Source organism: Parasteatoda tepidariorum, chromosome 10 (genome assembly GCF_982258835.1).
Source record: "Parasteatoda tepidariorum strain Cologne lab strain chromosome 10, Ptep-v5.0, whole genome shotgun sequence".
NCBI classification, from domain to species: domain Eukaryota; kingdom Metazoa; phylum Arthropoda; class Arachnida; order Araneae; family Theridiidae; genus Parasteatoda; species Parasteatoda tepidariorum.
In genome coordinates, this window is record NC_141764.1 from 101,088,182 (window position 1) to 101,109,725 (window position 21,544).

At 29.9% G+C, this 21,544-nt stretch overlaps 2 protein-coding genes across 6 annotated transcripts in view; both read right to left on the minus strand.

Moving 5' to 3' along the window:
- Positions 1-4,644: 4,644 nt before the first annotated feature.
- LOC107446615 (CCAAT/enhancer-binding protein gamma) lies at positions 4,645-11,102 on the minus strand. Of its 5 annotated transcripts, none has more exons than XM_087153518.1 (3): positions 11,072-11,097; positions 9,594-9,755; positions 5,286-7,355 (listed from the first exon to the last, which is right to left on the minus strand). In XM_087153518.1, the coding sequence occupies exon 3, from the start codon at positions 7,349-7,351 to the stop codon at positions 6,917-6,919; it is 435 nt and encodes a 144-aa protein (XP_087009644.1). In that variant the 5' UTR covers positions 7,352-7,355; positions 9,594-9,755; positions 11,072-11,097; the 3' UTR covers positions 5,286-6,916. The 5 variants fall into 5 exon arrangements, with proteins under 5 accessions (XP_087009643.1, XP_087009644.1, XP_087009642.1 ...); XM_087153516.1 differs by lacking the exon at positions 11,072-11,097 and adding an exon at positions 10,365-10,554; XM_087153517.1 differs by lacking the exons at positions 9,594-9,755; positions 11,072-11,097 and adding an exon at positions 10,365-10,523 and having other exon boundaries at positions 4,645-7,355.
- A 4,074-nt stretch (positions 11,103-15,176) lies between these two features.
- Positions 15,177-21,544, minus strand: part of LOC107446616 (cytochrome P450 3A8) — a 29,873-nt gene continuing 23,505 nt past the window's right edge. The window contains exons 12-14 of the mRNA XM_087153520.1: positions 20,607-20,750; positions 17,125-17,287; positions 15,177-15,384 (exon numbers count right to left, since the gene is read on the minus strand). Of these exons, the coding sequence (XP_087009646.1) occupies positions 15,307-15,384; positions 17,125-17,287; positions 20,607-20,750 (385 nt within the window). The 3' untranslated portion in view covers positions 15,177-15,306. The remainder of the gene's footprint in view (positions 15,385-17,124; positions 17,288-20,606; positions 20,751-21,544) is intronic.

Below are 21,544 nucleotides of genomic sequence, written 5' to 3' on the forward strand. Positions count from 1 at the left end.
TAATTCATGAAATTTAGTCTATTGATTTTTCTCAAGACTGATTTGAGTCCCTGGTACAGAAGAGTGTCATCCTTTAATGATTCCTCAATTCTGGACTTTTTATCAATTTTTCATCTTTCATAGTTTTTTTAATTGATTCATCAATATTCCAACTAGTTATAAAACAAATTGTCCAACATTTGAATTAAAATTTTATAATGTAGTGTAAGTCCTACATTAAAAATTTAATGAAAAATTAGAAGAAAAATATTGAATATTAAAAAAATATTAGAGGTCTTAAAAAAAAATAAAAGGTCTGATAGAAATTTTAGAAAAAACCTCAGTAGTTGGCAATCCTGTAACACCAGATGGACTTTTAACTATACATAATAAGGATGAAAAAGGTTTATGTACAAAGAAAAGAAAATGAACATTTTTGATGCACATATATAATACACACCTAAGTATTGTTATTTAAAACTCTTATCTAAGACAGAAATCAATAAATAAAAATGCTTGAACCAAATCACAAAACATAGACACACTTTCATTAAAAAGTACAACAATAACTCTATGCAGATGTATAGAATACAGCAACACTTTTTTACAACTTAATGAGAAGAGAAATGATAATTTGTAGATTTTTACAAACTACAGAAGGCAAATTTTAAATTCCATCCATTTTTATTTGTTTAAATTATGTGTGACCATCAGACATGGCTCGAAATTAACGAAGGTCTGTTGGTTCTGCGCCACTAAAATTCGACTTGAACCATGATACAATTATTCAAGGTGGTCCGTTTTTTATTTTGCGCACAGCCTACCTTTATTTCTCAGACAGGCTGGTACCCATTGAAGTTGGGATAAGCTTCAACAGGATACAACTCTTGTCTTGACAGGTTTCACCTACTGTGCCATATCATTTTATTACTAAAGTAAATAAAAAATGAAATTTTTAATTGCAATAGAATAATAATTCTCTCTGTTAATGTCTAAACACAGCTCATAAAATTTTAATATTTGAATAGAATAATAGTTGTGTAAACCTAAGTCGGATTATGTGTTAATCACAGAGAATAAAAATTTTAGTCTTTACAATCATAATAATCTAAACCTCAGTAATTCAGTCGGATTATGTCATATCATACAATATAAACATAGAGAGTGGAACCATAATTATTTAAACCCAAGTCAAATTATATCTTCAATAATAGAATTTCAGATAACCTGAAGTAGGTTTGAACCCAAGATTTTCCAGAGTTGAGGTCTAATGTAGTTGGAATTATTAACATAACAAACTACTAGAAAAAGAAACAGTGTTTAAAGTGGGAGGCTAATTTAATACAAAATAATCAATTATTTTTCCAATACCATCAAGCACTGTCATTGCAAACAAAAACTTGAATTGTAATATAATTTTTCATGAATACAGACGAAAAATTTAGTGTTGCTGTTGACTAATCCAACTTTTTTTTTGTAAAATTTTAAATAAATTAATTACAGCTACAGCCTATTTCACTGCCTACGTTACCTGGTACAAACTTAGTAATTTTATAAAATAAATTTTGGCGTAACTGTTACAAAAGGGTACCCACTCAATTTCAGAAAAAAAAATCCCTGACTTTCTCAGGTAAACTCGAATGAAAATAGAGACCCTGTTTTCATCCAAAAACTTTGATTCTTTTATTTATAATGAAAAATATTTAATTTTCTGCTTAAAAAAATATCATTAAATGAGGAAGGAAACATTTCAGATTGACTAAACTTACTACAAATAATTGTAATAGATGTTAGAATCATTTAACTCAAACCTCAATAACAGATTGCTATTACTGACAATTTTAAGACTGGTTATTTTCCAGGTATGATATAGGAATATTTCAGGCTTTTCAAAAAAAAAAAAAATGCAACTTTCCCTGACTTTTAGAGTTAAAATTCCCTAACAATTTCAGGTTTTCCTTGTTCTCCCTGACCCGTGGGAACCCCGTTATATGTTTTAGTTTAATTTATTGCATCTGACGAGTTATACATCCCAAAAGACTTATAATAGGTCAATTCTGATATTTAAAACTCCGCACAGAATAAAATTTAAGTGAAAATAGCACCACTGATAAAAAAAATAAAGTTAAGAAGCAATGAAAAAAGCATAAAAAGAAAAGTTTCTCTCTTAACTATAATCTGAATACTTTTAATGTCATTCAGTAAGATCTATAGAAATTGATCTAAAACTCAACAATGAATAGTGTTGAATTTCCAACTCTATTTAAAATGGAAATATTTATATGGCAGTAAAATGTTGTCAAGAGTTTCAAGAAAATATTAAATTTCCACAGCCTAAAAATTTTTATAATTTAAAAGTCTAAGGTCACTCATTTTTTTATGTTATACAAATTGCTTACATAAAATTTGTTTTTACTCTGTAAGTAATTTTACAAAGATTAACATTTTTAAAATTTTCATTAAAAAAAATTTTTTTAAGATAAGCAATGTAGCCAGTTTTTGTTTAAAATTGAAATTACTGAAAGTGCATATAGATAGAATGTATACCTTTTCTAACACACATAGAACATGAAAAACATGACAACTAGTACACTTAACTATCAAGAGAAAATGTAGGTTAGATACAATTACAATTATAATTTTAATATTTTTATAACAAAAGAAGAAATAAGGAAAAAAATTTATTATATATATATATATATATATATATATATATATATATATATATATATATATATAAATATATATATATATATAAGAATTAGATAAATTTCTAAAAAAAATTAGGTTATATTTTTTTTAGGTGATAGCAATAGTTTGTGTCAAATTTAAATTGCATTAAGAAATAAATAAAGTGCTGAACGTATGTAGTGGTGCAATTGTAGAGGAACCTCACCAACAATTAATAGTGAAAAACCGATGATTTAAAAGTTGAAATTTAAGCAAAACATCCACACTTTGCCAATCAAAAATGTTTCCTCAAAGCAAAAAAATTAGAAAAATCCTCCAATATTAATTTCACCCAAACACTGTCAATTCAGATTTTTATACCTTCTGTTATCTTTAAAATAGTTTTAATCACAAAAATATTGTGAAAGTGGAAAAAACCAGAACTGTCTTTAATGATGAAAAGTCATGCAATTTCTATGCAAAAATTAAATCAAAAATGCGCTAATTAGTGTGACAGTAATAGAAATACGTATAATGAAAAATAAATAATTGACAAATAAATAATTTTATGAAAATAAATTATACTTTCTTAGGTTCCAAATAGCACAAACTTTTACAATCACCTGATATAAATTATTTAAAATTGTACATTTGCAGATGTTTTGAGAATAGTTTTCAATTTAGATTTTGCATTAAAAATATATGAAAATAAAGTACAATTATACAACAAAACAAATAATCACTAAATTAATTACAAAAAAGTTAAATCATACATAATAGAAATTTAAAACAGTAAAGATGACACTAAGCCAATCAAAAAATGCATTAACCAACATTACCTTACATTGACAAGCAACACAAGTGTGGTTAAAATGTAAAGAATATGAGAAAAGCAATTCGGAAAGAAAAAACTTTTCTATTTTTCATGACTTAAAGAGTCGTTCCACAGTACTTCAATATTGGGAACTCAACATTTTGAAAATCTTGAATTGCCACATTTATTATAAAAAAACATTTTTTTTTAGTAGCATAAGAGGCCTAAAAATAATCAAACTAAAACTAATCAATAGTTAAAGCTCAAACGCGGTTCGAGCGCCAACTATTAATCAATAAGAATTATTAAATCAACAAAAATTGGATGAAAATTAAAAACATTTTTAGAGGAACAAATATCCAATATACAGTAATATGCTGCTGTGAACTCTACATATTTGACTGATTAACTTCGTATCAATAATTATTTTCACAAATAGAAAGAATGAATAAGTCAGTAAAGAAATTTATTCTGCATTTCCTTCTAAATAGCAAGTTTTTTTCTTGTATCAATAAGTGAAATGAATAACCAAAGTGCAGAAAGTCTACACATTAGTAGAGTCATTTGGAGGGTGCAATCATGTGATTAACTCTACAGAAGTATAGTAGTAGTTCATTTTATTTAGAGTGGACAATACACTAACTTCAAATTGCTCAACTTTAGAGTTTAATTAAAAAGCGCTTCAACAGCCTACAATTGCGAGACATAAAAACTGCCATTTATTTTTAATAAGCCATCAATCTGTGTCTCCACTGAGGATTGAATGCTTCAAATAAAATTCAGAGACCATTCAATTTTATTTTATAGGCCATTATTTAGTTTAAAGGGTTGTGTTTAAGAAAAATTTTGTTAAATAATCCACAGTTCATGAGAAGTTTTTCTTCCTAGGCAAAAGGAAAGACTTTTTCCCAGTTAACAGTAGATTTGTTCCTATTGTTAAGAAACACCACCTGCTTTTCTTTTTAGATTAAAGACTTTTTTTCTCCTATTCTTTAAAAGTACATACTATGGAGTTTTAACACTGAAATATTTTAAAGACAAATACAAAAGCATATTTTACATTCAAAAAGGATATGAGAATTGCTTCTCTATGCCATTAAATGAGATTATTTATAGGATCCTAAACAAAAATTTCAAGGATTTTTCACTTAATTTTTTCCTCTCGAGTAATTACACACTCCTCGAGTATACATACTAATACGAAATTTAATATTCTAGAATACCAGATTGAGATTATGTCCGTGTAATTCTAGGCAGCTAGAGTAAGAAATGTCTGTTTCATAACTGGGTCGTAAAAGGATAATCTCGCAGTTATTTAACCTTGATCAATACCTTCCTTAATAACTACAAATATTTGCTTTTAAATATTTATCAAAAAAATTATAATTGATAAAAACTATGGACAACTGACATTGTTTTGGACAAAATGTGGTGGAAAGGACAAAAATTAAACACTTTTGATAGAGAGTTTGGCATCTTGAAAAAAAAAACTTATGAATGAAAAGTATTTTTAAGAAAATATGGCATTCATTCGGAGAAATATTGTGGAACGACCAGAAATCAGCTTAGTTAGTAGAGCAACTTTTTATTTCCCACTCGTTGATGTTTTCAGTGGGGAAATAAAGTTGTCAGGTTTTTCCACAAATCGAGCAGTTAAAATTGTAAATTGCTCTGCAAAAAAACAACAGCTAAAAGACAGCAAACAGTTTTGGCATTATGCTTTTTTAATGATTATTTATTACGTAAAAAATTCTGATCGAGATAGACTCGTGTAAGTCAAACACACTAAAATGTGATTTGATAAGGCAACAGAAGCAGTAACCAAAGCATACATTAGTATTTATTGAAATGAATAGGTATTCTCTAGAAAACTGAAACAAAAACTATACTTGAAAGAATATAAACTCTCTTTGCTTCATAGTGGGAAACAGTGACATGCTTCAATCAATCTAATTCCTTCATTAGGACAATAATACCTGCAGGATGAAATGATGAAAGTGCAGCAGTTGCCAACAAAAAGAAAATGGAGGGGGAAATAATGGGAGTTAAAAAAAAAAAGCAGCCTTACATCCATTTCAACTATGAAGCAAAAGAATTTTTTTTAAATTTTCGTTTTCAAACAAATTAGCATTTATTATTAATTAAAACGGTAGATGGATTTCACAACTTAGTTCTAAAAACATTTAACCTTTATCTAAATTTAAACTAATAGGTTAAAACTATGAATATCTTTTCCGGTGAGTAATTTCTAGTGGTATACAATGTATCGTTAAAGCCACTAGAAAAGACTTACAGTTGAAAACTAATACAGACACAAAGGCGTGCATAAGATATTTTCAAAGAGGATTAAGGATAACATGCTGAATTTTCATAGCATGTGTACAAAATTCAAATACTTATATATTAATAAAGATATGTTATTAATGTGTTGAAATGTGTTGTTTTTCTTTCAGTTTGTTTTGGTTAGCATAAACAAAGAACTCCTTTTTAAACATTAATTTTTATATAAAATATTATGTAAAGTGAAAGTAACTATAACAAAATATTAATATACCAACATTTAATTTGGTTAAAATCCTGTTATCACCATGTTTAATGTGTGTTTTTAGAATACTTGCAAAAAATAAACACAAAAGAATATTTTTGAGTACAAATATTTAAGTGAGGAAAATTTAAAATATCATAATTTGAGGAATCATTATTAAGGTCAATTACAGTAAAAACAATATTAAAAGTATCAAAACCAGTTTGAAGAATGGAAGGTATAATGAAAAGCAGTTTTAATAATGGAATAATTAGTATCCAGCCAGTTTTAATGCTTTTAACCTAGCCTACATGAATACAATAGCCTATGTCACAAGATTTATTTTTCGACTAGATTTACCGGGCAAGCTGTAAGGGAAGCACAGACAGTCTATCTGTTAATGATGTCTGTTGTTACTGGTGGGATTAATAGAATATTTGAAAAATATATGATTCTTCTCAAATGAATCATATTTTTTCTCATTACAATAACTCAAGCATTGTTGATTTCATTAAATTTAAGAATAATGAAATATTATTCATTAAGCATACTGTTTTATATAGAATTATCATTACCATATTCTGTTTGTACTTCCAAGTAAAGCTTTGTATATAAAGGGTTGTATTTTACATCATATTTTTCATTGCAATTGACCTTAATATTCTTTAAATTTAGAAGAAAAAAAATAATGTTAATTTGCAACCCTTTAACTTTTTTTTAATAAGAAATCTAAAAAAAAAAAATTCAATGGGACAATACCTTAGAAACTATCTTACTTTTTACATTAGTTAGGAAACAAAATATCTCAATGTTACGCTCTTCTTATGCACGCCCATGGTAATACATATACATAAAACTCACACAGAGAAGAAGTAGATAACCAACTATATTAAATAATAAGAAGTGAATTGGTTAAAAAGGAATGACACTTAAAGAGATCCATTTGAATGGTTGGCATTGGCAATAATGGTGGTGTGGTCTACTTCATCCTTTAAATAACTTAATTCTGCGTCAGTCAAGTTCTGGCCGTGAGCACTGCCTGCGTGAGCCAGGAACAGATCTTTGAGAAAACTCAATTCTTTAGTCAATATTTTAATTTTAGCCTCCAACATTTCATTCTCTTCTCTCAGCTGATTAACACGCTCCACAGTTTGCTGTGTTTTTAGTTTCGTTTTGGAGCGAGATTTCTTCACGGCTAGATTGTTTCTTTCACGACGTTTCTTGTATTCCTCACTGTCTTTGTCTAAGCCGGCACGCTTACTCGACTTTCGGAATGAGTCGGAGGAACAGTCGGAGGAGAGGTCATCCATTTCTCGTTTAATTGAATTTCTCGGAGCCATCACGTCTAAGACATCAACAATCATTCACCTAAAAAGAAGTTACACATTTTATTTATTTTGATAATAAAAAACAACTTTCTTTAATGAGTAAAATTTTAATATTTGTGGGTTTAATTTTGTATTTTTTTAACGCCAGGGTCTGGTGAGCTTATAATATATTTTTGGGAATGAGGAATTCTTAATTTAGTTGAATGAAATTCCAGTTTTACTAATGCATAATACATGTTTATAAAATGTACTGTCCCTGATTTCACATAATTATATGTGCAACATTTTAACAGTTCAAATAATCTCTTTGGAAATAGGTCACTGTTGCTACTTTTAATGTTGATGAAAAAATCATACTTCTAAAAGAAATATTAACAAAATAGATTTCTGTTAATTAAAATAACACAATAATTATAAATTCATGCTCTTATCCTTAAAAAAAAATATTTTTTTCAAATGCTCAATAAAAATAATGAAATATTTATAATGTTGTTTGAATCAAGACTATTTACAACATTAATATAATATAATACAGTTTAAATTATAATATGAAATTATCTAATTAGATAAAAAGATACGATGGAATAAGGAATTATTTTAGTTGAATTTAATATATTTTGTATTGTTACAAAAGTAATCATTCATCAAATGATACTCTCACTTTAAAAATTTTTAAATAACTGGACCAAAATCACCAAATTCAAAAAATTTGAAAAAAAAGGCAAACTCGTTAAAAAGGGGAAGAAATCATCAGTTTAATATTGAACAAAATTTTTATGCTTTCCCCGCAGAAATTTTCCTTATTTTAGGAAAGATCAAAGACTTTTAAAAAGTATATAAGGAAAAATATTCTCCAAAGTTCTTTTATTTGTGAAATTGTCAGTACAATAAATATGAAAGTATATGTATTAAGGGTCCCCTTCAGACAGAAGAGAAATTTTAACTCCTACAGAGAATTATAAGTCTGAAACTTCCTTATTAATAATTAATATTTTTCAATAATTTTTGTTTCATCTTATTCATCGAAATATATTTTACAAGGATCTTAACAGCCTGGTAGGTAGGGCGTTGGGCTAGTGTTTGCAAGAAGGGCGTTGTACCACCCCCTTCTTGCGATCACTAGCCCCATCGTCAAAAGAACCTCTGTGGCGACTGGTGCACGTTAAATCTGTCAGTATCCCTAAATCCAAAAAGTTCCCATAACAAATCCCATAAGTTGTGATATGTGATTCTTAAATCGTGTGAATAGGAACAAAAATAGGTTGGGTCATTAAATTTGCACATGTTCATGGAACTTATAAATATGCACGTATATGGAATTATTTTTCTGCAAAAGGTACACAAATTTAATAAAGGTTTACAGATCCCATTATTTTATTTTTTCTGGGAAGATTTCAATTTTGCTAAGATAATTAAAATTCTTTTAAAAGTATCGAATTCACAGTGATGATTTTTGTGAAGGCAATTGACGATTTTTGCGCTTTTGCACAGGCGATTTATGTGAAAATACAGAATAACGGTCGTAAAATCTGTTTGTATTAGGCAATGTAGAAAAAATAATAGTCTTCAATTTCTCTACAAAAGAGTTTCTTAAAAAATTTTCTTTTGCTTTTTACACAATTTCAGGCAGATTGAAGTCTAGACTTACTTTTCATTTTTTTAACTTATTAGGGATTCACATGGCCTAGCAAATTAGCATTACTTTGGAGGTTACTATTTATTATTAAAAAAATAATATAAATGGAATATACTTAGCTCCTTTTTTTCATATTGTGAAATATTTAGTAAATGTGTATAAAATGAAACACTTGGAGCAATACAATGAAAAACCACACTTTTTATCTCTGACATTTTTAAATTCAAACTGTTCCTTAATATTATTTCCAAAAAAGCACTTCAGAAGTTTCTCGAATTTCCTCAAAGAACAGCATATTATATAGATTATTGACTACATTAAAATTGTAGAGTTTATAATGAAAAAAAATTTAATTATTTCCTGGACAGTTGAAAAATGTGGCTTATTATATAGACCTAAGCCTTTCACATAATGGAAACACAATAATATTTAATATTAAGCAATTTTGATAAAATAAAAGAAATAATGATTACATAGAGAACGAAATGAAACAATTGCTTTCAAGAAATGAAATTCATATCATTTATGGATTGGTATACTAAAATTTCTAAATTAAGAGCAAAAATAACACTGAGTATAATATATCAATAAAAGAAACAGTAACAGTCTACAACTAATTTATTATTTTTTTAAAAAACTTACCATACACATTTGTGATTTAAATTTTCAAACTTAGAGATATCTTAATTTTAGGAACCAGCATATGGTTCATACCAGCTGAATACAATCAGTGTTAATAATATAACATTTTGAAATAATACATGGTTAATTAAATTTTTCCATAGACATTCAATTGTCATAAACCTAGAAAAAGTAAAATTAAATGTATTTATGGACCATTCAATGAAATATGCAAAAAATAAATTTGATATAACTTTAAAGTTTAATTCTTTAAATATAATAAAAATAGAATTACATTGGAAAAAAAATTAATATAGCGTTAAAGAGAAGACAAAAACTTAAAATATGCGCATATTATTTTAAACGTTACGTCATCAATTTGCTTTAAATCCCCAAAGCGAGAAACAGAATCACATAAATTTTTTTACATTACAGTTATAAACAAACTTAAATAAGTACAATATGCAATTAAATAGCAACATAAGTTCAAGTCGAACATTGCATCACAGGGTTAACCACCTTTTGATGACATGAGGATTTTTATTTATATTTACGACAAAACTTTAATAAAAAGACACTTCTTTAATAATAAATTGTTATAGACAGAAAATTATAGATATAATCAAAGATCTTAAATAATCTAAAATAATATGACGAATATTTATATATACGGCGTGAACCTGCCAAATGCCACAATTGCATCACCGCTCCTATTAACAATGAAACTAGTTTCTTCTAAAATATTTTCGCACACGAAATAAGAATACGTAATTAAAGAGGAAATAGAAATACCTTTACGAAAGTACGGAAGATCAAGCAAATTTATTGCATATAAAATTTATTTCTAAACTGGTCTTACAATATAAAATCAAATTGAATTCAATCAACTATTGCAGTATTTCATTTCTTCTATTTTTCTTTTCTTTTTTTACTCTTTGATTTTTTTACTCTTTTTCATTCAATCAATTCACATGCGTTGCCATCTTTGGTTAACAATGGATTATACAGTAAAAACCGAAAATATCGTATCATTTTTCGGACTTACGACGTTGTGAACCAACCGATTTTGTCTTTGCATTATGTAGCAGTACTTAACGTCTAATTTTAAAGCTGATATACCCATACATAATATAAAAAATGTCACAACATTTTTTTCTTTATTCATGAAAGCCTAAACCGCGCATGCAGTACACACTGCCCGGTTTAATAGCAAGACAACCGCATACGCAGTTTTCTCGGTTTATCTGCTTTTTTGCAACAAACGACATCGTTTCTGGGGAGAGACCGGTTTCATGCCTTTAGTCCTTCTCCCTTCCCTCTCCTTCTCTTTTCAGTAGTCTTTTCTTAAATAATTTTCCTTTTTATTTAATAAAAATATTTTTTTAAATCTCCGTGATGCTTTTCTGTAGAACTATGTTTAATGTAGTTTTCAGTTCCATGTAATTTTCTAACTTAAAATATTTTAAATTATATGAAAATCAAGAGAGAAACTAACTTACTTCCTACCTCTATGACTCTCCACACACTCATGGAGAACGCATGCGAAGTGCTGCCATAGGTAGAGAGTTCTGCTCTACGCCACCTGCAGCCCATTTCGATCGCCAATAATATTTTATTATATCGCATTAGAGCTTCAGAATAAGCAATTGGCGATCGAAATGGGCTGCAGGTAGCGTAGAGCAGAAATCTCTACCTAGCAACACTTCGCATTCTTTTACCATTAGCATGTGGAGAATTGGCGATCGCAACACGCGAATACGCCATCTGGGGAGAGACCAGTTTCATGACTTTAGTCCTTCTCCCTTCCCTCTCCTCCTCTTTTCAGTTGTATAGGAATGTACTACGATATTTCTCCTTTTCTTAATATTTTTCCTTTTTATTTAATAAAAATATTTTTTTAAAATTTCCATGATACTTTTCTTTAGAACTGTGTTTAATATAGTTTTCAGTTCCGTATAGTTTTCCAACTTAAAATATTTTAATCTATATGAAAATCAAGAAAGAAACTAACGTACTTCCTTCCTCTATGACTTTCCACACGCTAATGGGAAAAGCATGTGAAGTGTTGCCATAGGAAAAGAGTTCTGCTCAACGCCACCTGCAGCCCATTTCGATCTCCAATTATAGGAGAAGGAAGAATTTTTGTTTCATTATTGGTTTTCAAATAGATTAAAAATTATTAAGTTAGGAAACTATATGGAACTGGAAAAAAAAATGAGCATAGTTCCAAATGAAAGATCTGGCTAGATTTTACAATGAATCAAAACTTTTGTCAACTAAATATTCAAAAAGACTATATTGTCTTTTTGATAGTTTTACTCTATAGAGTAAAACTATCACCGTGTTGAAATCACAAATCTCTGAGCTTGAAAAACTCTTTTCCAAGACAAAAAACTATTAGAGTGAATTATCGATCCAGAGAACTTTACCGATGAAAACATTAAGTTAAGTGCGTGTGTATTAGCGTAACTGATACTAATATTAAGTACTTTTTGTACCAAGTTCAAGATCGATGGTATTAAATAAAAGTACTTAATGTGATATATTATTCAAATTTGTGTATAATTTTAACATTAAATTTTATAAATAAATATAATAAGTAAATCAATCCTATTATGTATAATTATTTTTAACGACTTCCTATTATCTACGTCCAATGACCATTAACCCTTCCGACTGTCACAAATACATACCAAATGAAAGGCTATAAATCAGGGTAAAAAACTGGCAACCAAACTAATTCTTTGAGGTACAGAACGCAAAAAAGTAAACGAACCACCCTGAATAACTTTTGATCTAATTATCGTATTTACACGTTCTAGGACTCGATCTTCATGGTTCGAAGAGGTGACCTCAAATATGCTAATTAAATAGTACAGACGTTATTTTAAGTTACGAAATTGGATTTCTGACCCCTAAAATATGGGAGTAGACCAAATATTAAATTATAAAAGTTGACCAAATATTGGACACCTGAACGTTAATTTCACTCCTTGTGCATTTTACCGTATCTCCTGAAATTTTTAAGCGAGTTGAAGCAAATTTGCACACAATCATTAAGTTTGTTCAGCCAAAGATAATTCCATGCAAAAAATAAATCGTAGTAGTTATTTATTATTTTTTTTAACAATAGTCGAGAAACTTTAAATTGTAATGTATAAAATTTTTTAAATCATTTAAAAAAATGTGCTCTAACTTGGCAAAATTCAAAATTTCAACAAGGTCGATCTAAGTGCCTGTTAAATTACGACCTTTTCAAAATTCGATTTCTTAGAAAATATTGGACAAATTTTGCTCAAATTTCATATATTGCCATTTAAAACTGCATTCTTCGAAATGATGTAGAAAAAAACTATTTATCTTACAATTTAAAATTGCTTCGTTTATTATTAAATAAAATAATTAATATTTACTAAAAGTTATATTTTATATGGAATTACATTTGGATAAATGGATTCTATAATTGTGTGCAAGAGTTTTCAATTCGCTTTAAATGTTCACGAGATATAGTGAAATGGGCAAGAAGTAAAATAACATTACGGGGTCCAAAGTTTGGACCGCTATCCTGCTCCTGACCAAACTATTGCGGTTATATTTTGGAGGTCAGAAATTCGAATTCGCCCGAAAAAAAGGTATGTTTATTGAGAAAAAGTACGTTTTTTTTTTTTTTTTTTTAAACTTAGATTATTGTCTGCACTAATCAAATATTATATTTGAGGTCACCCCCTCAATCCATTAAGATTGAGTCCTAGGATGTGAAGATCCGATTATTTAATCAAAAGTTATTCAGGCTGGTCTGCTTATTATTTTGCGCTCTGTACCTTTTAATTTTATTAAGCTGACTTTTGATTATCCTGCTAGTGAAAACTAATGTCTTACAGGTTGGTCTGGTTTGACTCACAAGGGAAACTAGGGAAGTGTGACTCGCCAACTTTGAAATAAACTAGAGGGGTGTATGCCTTATGAGGAATAATTTTAGGGGGCAACATTCGTTTCGGTCCATAGAAGGTCCTATAACAGATAAAAAATAATTCAATGTAAAGAAAAATCGGTATTTTATTACTACAATGCAGATTATTAGTTATTGTAATTATCTCATACTTCAATTAATTTTGTAGTACTTTCATGTACTATATAATGCATATTTATTGTCCAAATTTATTTCGAAAATTTTGTATGTCTGTAGTTTTTCAGAAAAACCTGTTAGGTTAATTTTAAGAAAAAATTTGGCATCAATTTTTTAAAAAAAAAATTTTTTTTTTTTAATTCTCCAATATAAAAACAAGTGAACAGTGATAAATTTCATTTATATGAGAGTCGAAATATAATGCGCATTCTCCCAAACTGGTGGATTTTTTTGTGAGTATAGCTTATGTTACATCCAAAAATGTGATTTATAAAAAAATCAATATTTTTCATATTGTTAGATCTTTCAAAAAAATCTGAAATAATTTATGTGATTGCCTGAAATTAAATTGCATTTTTAAAAATATTTTAAAATTTTTTCGGCGGGAAATTTGAACTTAAAAAAATTTTTAATATTTCAATTCGATTTTTATTTCATAAAAGATCAACTCAACTGTACTGTATACTCAAAATTTGAGATGATTTGTCACTTTAAGGTGGAAAATCCGTTGATACCTATGTCCTGTGAATTGTTCAATACTTTGTCAAAACATTGCTATTTTTATAATATTATTCATGCAATTATTTTTATATCTGATATCCTAGCTAATTTTTGAAATATTCAACTTTTAAAATTGGCATTCTCCAATCTTGACGCATAGGTTAGAATAGCGCCGCCATATGGAATAGCACAGACCTAAAACGGGTAGTCTCTTTTTATATGGCTGCTCTTCTCTAAACTATGTTTCAAGATAGGAGGATGCCAACTTCTAAAGTTAAATATTTGACAATAAATATGCATTATATAGTACGTGAAAGTACCACAAAATTAATTGGAGTATGAGATAATTACAATAACTAATAATCTGCATTGTAGTAATAAAATACCGATTTTTCTATACATTGAATTATTTTTATCTGTCATAGGACCTTCTATGGGCCGAAACAAATGTTGCCCCTAAAATTATTCCTCAAAAGGCATACATCCCACTAGTTTATTTCAAAATTGGCGAGTCACACTTCCCTAGTTTCCCTTGTCAGTTCCACTCGAACTCCTGAAATCCTTGAAATCCGCAACTCCTTGAAATTAAGATTCATTCTGCCTTAACTTTCAATATTTTACATTCACATATTTTTTCTAGATTATTGTGTCTGTTAGATTGTTTTACCTCATTTTATAGCTAAAGAAAATGGTTTTAGAACGCAATAATGATCAGTTAATTGAAACTGCAGCAATTTATGATTTATCTTTATTATTAAAGACTGCCAAATTGATTATGATAAATATACTTTTTTGAAAACTTTTCAAACTAATTTAAGATTATAATTTGGTCCGACGTCCGGAAAGATTTGTTACACGAAGTGCGTTGTCAGCAAATGACATTGTTTTTTACATTGGTTGGCTTTTGATGCAAAGAAATCCGAAACTTTAGGATAAATGTGTTTGTAAAATGCATTTAAAACAATGAATACTACAACTTTTAAAAGTAATAAATAATTTACTCCATTTTTATTACAATTGCAACGTAACGTCTTAAATACTCAAGAGGCAATTTCTCACAACCTACAAAAAGGGTAGCCTCTTTTTTGTGAGTTTCAATTCGAAGATTTAATTTCTTAGTTTCAGCTTCAAAATTATTTCCTTTGGCTGGAGCATCGGTTGTCGCATTTGAAACTCTAATTTCTCCTAAAATTAAAAAAGAGAAGAAAAAAGTTGACCAAAATTGTTATTAAAATACAGGTTTAGCACACATGAAAGGCCGAATTGATTGGTTTTGCTTCTTTTCTCTCAAAAAAAGCTACATAATTGTCTCTCAAATAAAAATAACATTTTCTTTATTCAATATAATAATTCTTTTATGAAAAGGCAATTTCTTTTTAAGGACCCTTAGGAATATTCGCCATAAAAAAATGACATAGGATATTCCTATGGGGTTTTGCCTATGGTAAAATTTTGCCATACACTTTTCCCATATACGTATGGCAAAACCCCATAGGAATATCCTATGAGATTTTTTTATATGGCGAAAGTGTATGGCAAAATTTTACCATAGGCAAAACCCCATAGGAATATCCTATGGCATTTTTCATACGGCAAATTTTTGCCATAAAACTAAGATGTGCTACAGTTTATGAAGAAATATTTTTCCATAGGCTATGGTACACCTTTGCCATACAGCATATGGCAACATTTCTCGTTGATATTTTACCATACATCAAAAAATAATTACTTACAAAAATCTTTTGCAATGGATATTATTGAAAATGCAAAACTTAATAATTGTAGAATAAATATATATCCAGAAAGCTTTTTTTTTAAATTTCTTTCATAAACTTCCCCTGTTTTACTTGAAGAATCCTTTCTGAATGCTGCTCTTATTCAAATAAAATTTAAACGGTTAGTACTAACCGTTAGAAAATGGGTCCGGTGATCAGAGCAAGTGGGCAAAATATTGGTTATGTTGATTAGGAACAAAATATATTGAGTACAGGCCAATGGTGACGTGCCATACAAATCCTTATGGTTACCATTGGTCTATGGTATACTGCCATTCAAATCTTTATGGTTACCATTGGCCTATGGTATCTTGCCATACAAATTTCTATGCTAGCCATAGGCTTTTGGGGTTTTGCCATACAAATCTCTATGGTAACCATAGGCGTATGGTATCATCTTGCCATATAAATTTCTATGATAGCCATAGACTTATGGGGTTACGCCATACAAATCTCTATGGTAACCGTAGGCGTATGGTATCTTGCCATACAAATTTCTATGGTAGCCATAGGTTGCCATAGATTACCATAGGCTTCTCTATGGCAAATTTTCCTTAGGGCAACACATGTGACTATCATTAATAATCAATAATTGGGTATCTGCGACTTAAGTAGATGAATATACCCTTGAAATCAGCTGGTTGTGTTTAAACAAAATGGAATAGATAAATGGAAAGAACAGTTGCTTACTACAGGATTCAGCAGCCTAGTTAGGTTCAAGCAAACAAACTTCCAGCCAATCAAGTCCGACACCCACGCTTAACGTCGCTTACAGGTACCCAGTTATTGTTATATCAATATCCGATTAAGGTATAGCATAAAAAATATTAAAGCAGGAAATACCGATAAAGTGTATGCCTGGCACTTGATCTTAAAGTACCTAAATGTAGTAAATACCGAGCTAATTACGTATATATATATATATATATATATATATATATATATATATATATATATATATATATATATATATATATATATATATATATATATATATATATATATATATATATATATATATATATATATATATATTAGGTGTGATAATTACAGACTAATTTATTTATAGGGCACATATTGAAAGAAAACTATAATAAGAACAACAAAAATTATTATAGATCAACTTTTGTCTTTTTTAAGACTGACTTACCTTTGTCTGAGCGCATGTCTTTACTTCAAATTTTCTGAGCAAATGAGCGAGACATATCTTCATTTCCAATAGTGCAAATCGCATAGCTACGCAATTTCTCGGACCCGCTGAGAATGGAATGTATACCAAACTGTCGCGATCCGATCGTTCTTTGCTAGAAAACCTTAGAAAAAAGAAACAGGACGAGTTAGAGATATAAACAACAACTGCCATATTCCAAATTCTATTCACAACTTCGTGAAAATATAATGCTTGTACTTCTGATATAGCATTTTTTGAAAACTCGTGAAACGATTAAAAATATTGAAAAAACTTTTAAATTGTGAGGATAGAAAAATAATTGAATAAATAAGTATTGTGTTGTACAATGCGCAAGAAAATATATGTAAAAAAAGGCACCATCCTGAATTACTTTTGAACTAGTGATCGGATCCTCACGTTCTAGGACTCAATCTTAATAGTTGGATGCTTCACCTCAAATATGCTAATTAATTAGTGGGGCAGACGACATTTTAAGTTAAGAAATCAACCACAAAAATGTACTTTCTCTGAATAAACCTGCTATTTGTTTCGTTGAAATTGAAATTTAAAAAACGCGTTGTATTGTATAAACATTACAAGTATTATAATATTTAAAAATAAATTATATACTTGTATTGTAAACATTACATAAATATTATAATACTTATAATTGTAAACATAACAAGTATTATAATATTTAAATAAATACCTCTGGGGGTGCTGGATCGGAGATCGATCATTCTCTTCAGGTCAAAATTACGATTCGTGGATGAATGAATGGATCCGCCTTTTAAACGGGTGTGACGTATGGTGTGACAGAAGTCGAATTCTTGGCCATAGATGGCGCCACTGGAAAACAAGAACAATCGCACCCCCTCTGCCTGAACAGTCACACGTCAACAACAACATTATAATATTTGATGGTTTCCTTTTTCAAATTTAGGCGTAAAAATCAATCTGAAATAGTAACTCGGAAATATTCCGACGAATTTTAACCCCTAGCGCCATCTGTGCTTAGCTTTACACGGTCAACCATATTTATCTTGCAATTTTACACGCTATGCAAAAAAAATAATGAGAAATTATCATGACAAAGTAGAGTTAGTTTCGAAGTTAGATAAGGGTAAAAGTAAAAAAAATTAAAAGTCAAATTCATAATTTTCATACACCGTTTAAACTGTAATTCTTTTATGAAAATAAAGGACAAAAGTATCACACGTTTTTATACACAAAATGTGATTTAATACTTACAGTTCTAAACTACAGACCAGGATCAGATGAATCAGCTGAAGAATGGTCATTCGCTATACTGTGGTCAGTATTCGCTAATGTCAAGCGTGATGGGTGTAAGCATGATCGCCAATTCCTCCTACGACCCTACTAAAAATGTATTTCTGAGGGTTCAAGTGATAGAATGAAATGATTCATTCCGAATGAAATGATTCATATTTCCAATGAAATGATTCAATGGGAGGTTCTAATCCAAGCGATAGCTGGCTGATTGGAATTCTGCTCATGGCTCACACCGACTAAAATGCTGACGTAAAATATCATCAGTGGTATACGGTTGGAATCCCCTTGTCATCGGGTTAACCTTGTGAGGTTTTTGTCTATGCAAATGTGGATTAGTTACATAAAAAATCTACTTTGCCCCAATGCTTATAGAAGGAGTTTTGGGTTGGATTCAAAGTTGCTAGGCTGTGGAATATAGCATCAATACTTGTAAATATGGTTAGGCTGCTCAACGTCAGTTGTAAAAAAAACATGTATTACAGTTATTTGTTGCAAATTTTGAACATTTATTGGGAATCCTGTGTTGCTGCAAAAAAAAAATCACTACTTAGTATTGATTTTGTAATTGTTCCTCCCGTACCATATGCATTCGTGCTTTAGCATGTCACTAAAGAGCCTACGTTCTCATAGAAAAAGTGCATGTTTTAGTACACTCCTCCAAGTTTGTAGAATCATCCTGCTAGTGAGAGTTCAAGTGACTTACGCCAAAAATATTATTTCAAGTTATTTCAAAACTCAACTCCTCAGACAATCTGTTTAACATAATACTATTTTCGTTAAATTTTCTTTTATAGACATAGTAAATTTCTGGAAGACGAGAAAATTAGCAGAGGAAAAACTCCTAAAAAATGAGTTAACTGGTATTTAATATTGTTTATATTAGACTATGTTTTAAAAATCCTATTATATATGCAGAATTTTAGTTAATTCAAGATTGATTAATATCCTGAAGTATACATTACATTCATTCGAAGATGTCCACATAATTCAGCTGAGTGTCACATTCTTACAAACCAACTCATATCCAATAGCTATGGATTAACTCACTTCTACCAGACAACGAATGAATTAATAAATCTTCAACGGTAGTGTCTCAGGGGATTGAGCGTTCACCTCCCAATGGGGTGACCCAGGTTTAAAGCCCAGCGGTGGTTGGTTAGTATGAATCCAGCCCCATCTTGCACTGACCGCAGTTCATACATAAAAGATTCTTAGTGCTGGACGTATCGTGGCTCAGAATATTCCTTCCGTCGCACTAACTGTGGATGATTTTCGTGTTTTTTTCTCCATATAGCGCAATGCGAGTTAGTTCCATCAAAAAGACTTCAACGAAAGCTAGTAGGTCCCAATGGTTGATCCAGGAATTGCCTAGTCTTCATGGTTGGGTACAAAATTTCAAGGCTACGGAATTTAACATTGATAGTCGTAAACTCAGAATCAGGTCGACTGCTCAACGTTGGTTATAAAATAAAATAAAAATCTTCAGAATTAGCAGCGAAGACAAAGCGATGTGGTTTCCCGCAAGTCTAATGCTATTTGAGTTTTACTGCACATGCACAAAAGTTTTTTCGTTAAAGAGATGAAACTAAGGTTAACGTAAGACTGGTAAGACTTTTCGTGGACCTTGGGAAGATTACTTCCCATCTAGATGATCTTGCAAAATACATTATCAGGAAGAGAGTGCATAACTCATTATAATAGTATATTATAATGAGCCTTTCTATTATTACAATGGGAACACTAATTCGAGTATCAGTTTAGTGCTGTCATCTATGATGTACGATCAGCCAGTGTGCCAAAGATGGTTTCCAACAATAAATAATGTATGAAATGCAGCACAATTGGACAATAAGAGAGAAACCGCTATAGGTGGGCAGCACCCTCTTGCATTGTTAACATGCTTCTCATCTTTTCCTGGAAAATAATCACCATTAAATTTAATTTTCTTTGCGACTGTAAATGGTTTCTTGGGAAATATACTTACCACCCTTTTAATTGTTAATAAAATACGAGTAAAAAAATTTAAAAAATGGGATAAATTCAAAAGAGAAATATATGACCCACGATAGGTTGAATAAAATTTTTGTGTTTCCTAAAAATAAATATTAAAGGGGGCTGTCCCTATATTATATTTTATCTTACCATTGTATTAATAAATTTTCCATTACCTATCAGGATCGAACTTATATGGGTTTGGAAAGTATCGAGGATCTCTGTGTAACGCATAGATTGGTATAGTCACAATGGTTCCCTTTGAGATGGTTATTCCTGTATCCCCCAGAGTGTAATCAGCTTCTGCCATCCTCTCAATCCTACAAAATAAAGAGAGAGAAAAAAAAGACTAATTTATGTCCAAAAAAATTTCACAGTTAAAAACGTCTTTACGTCTTAGCAGATCACTTTGGAAATAAGCCGCTCTAAGAGGCTATAACGAAGGCTACAATGAATCATCGTCTTCTTTAAATATAACAAGCATCACTGGCCATTTAATGGTATTTGTGTGTCTTTTTAATCTGGAAGGCGTTCCCGGATTCGGTCAACACATTCAGAGGAGAGATGAAAGACTTCAAGAGGAGGAAAATTTACCATACTACATGAGGTCACAAACAACGTTCAAAATTTAAAAATCACAGAAAAAAGCATTGAATCTAGGAGAGTTGAGATTTATAATACCTCACGTAAGCACTTGTGTGCTATTTGTCTTCGCTTGAAGGAATCGTTTTTGGGACGTTTGTGGTGATTAGATTAAATAATATTAAATAAATTGATTCAATAAAACTAATAATCACAACAGTTTAATAATAATTAAAAAAAGAAGAAATCATATTAAGTTACAATGTAAAAGACTGACAAGATTAACGACAGCAGCATTTTAAGAGAGGTGAATGTTCACCGGCTAGCAAGCCCGAATGAATGTTTATATTCAGCTGTTGCCAGATTCTGGAAACTAAAGTTTGAACACAAGAGATGTTGCCATCACATAAAAAGGTTGAGGGAAATGTTTTGCACTGCCATCTGGCGAGCAGAGTTCATCGCCATTTGGTGAGAAGGTGGTTCACCACAGTACTCCCCCCCAAGTGCCTTGGCACTGAGGTCACAGATATTT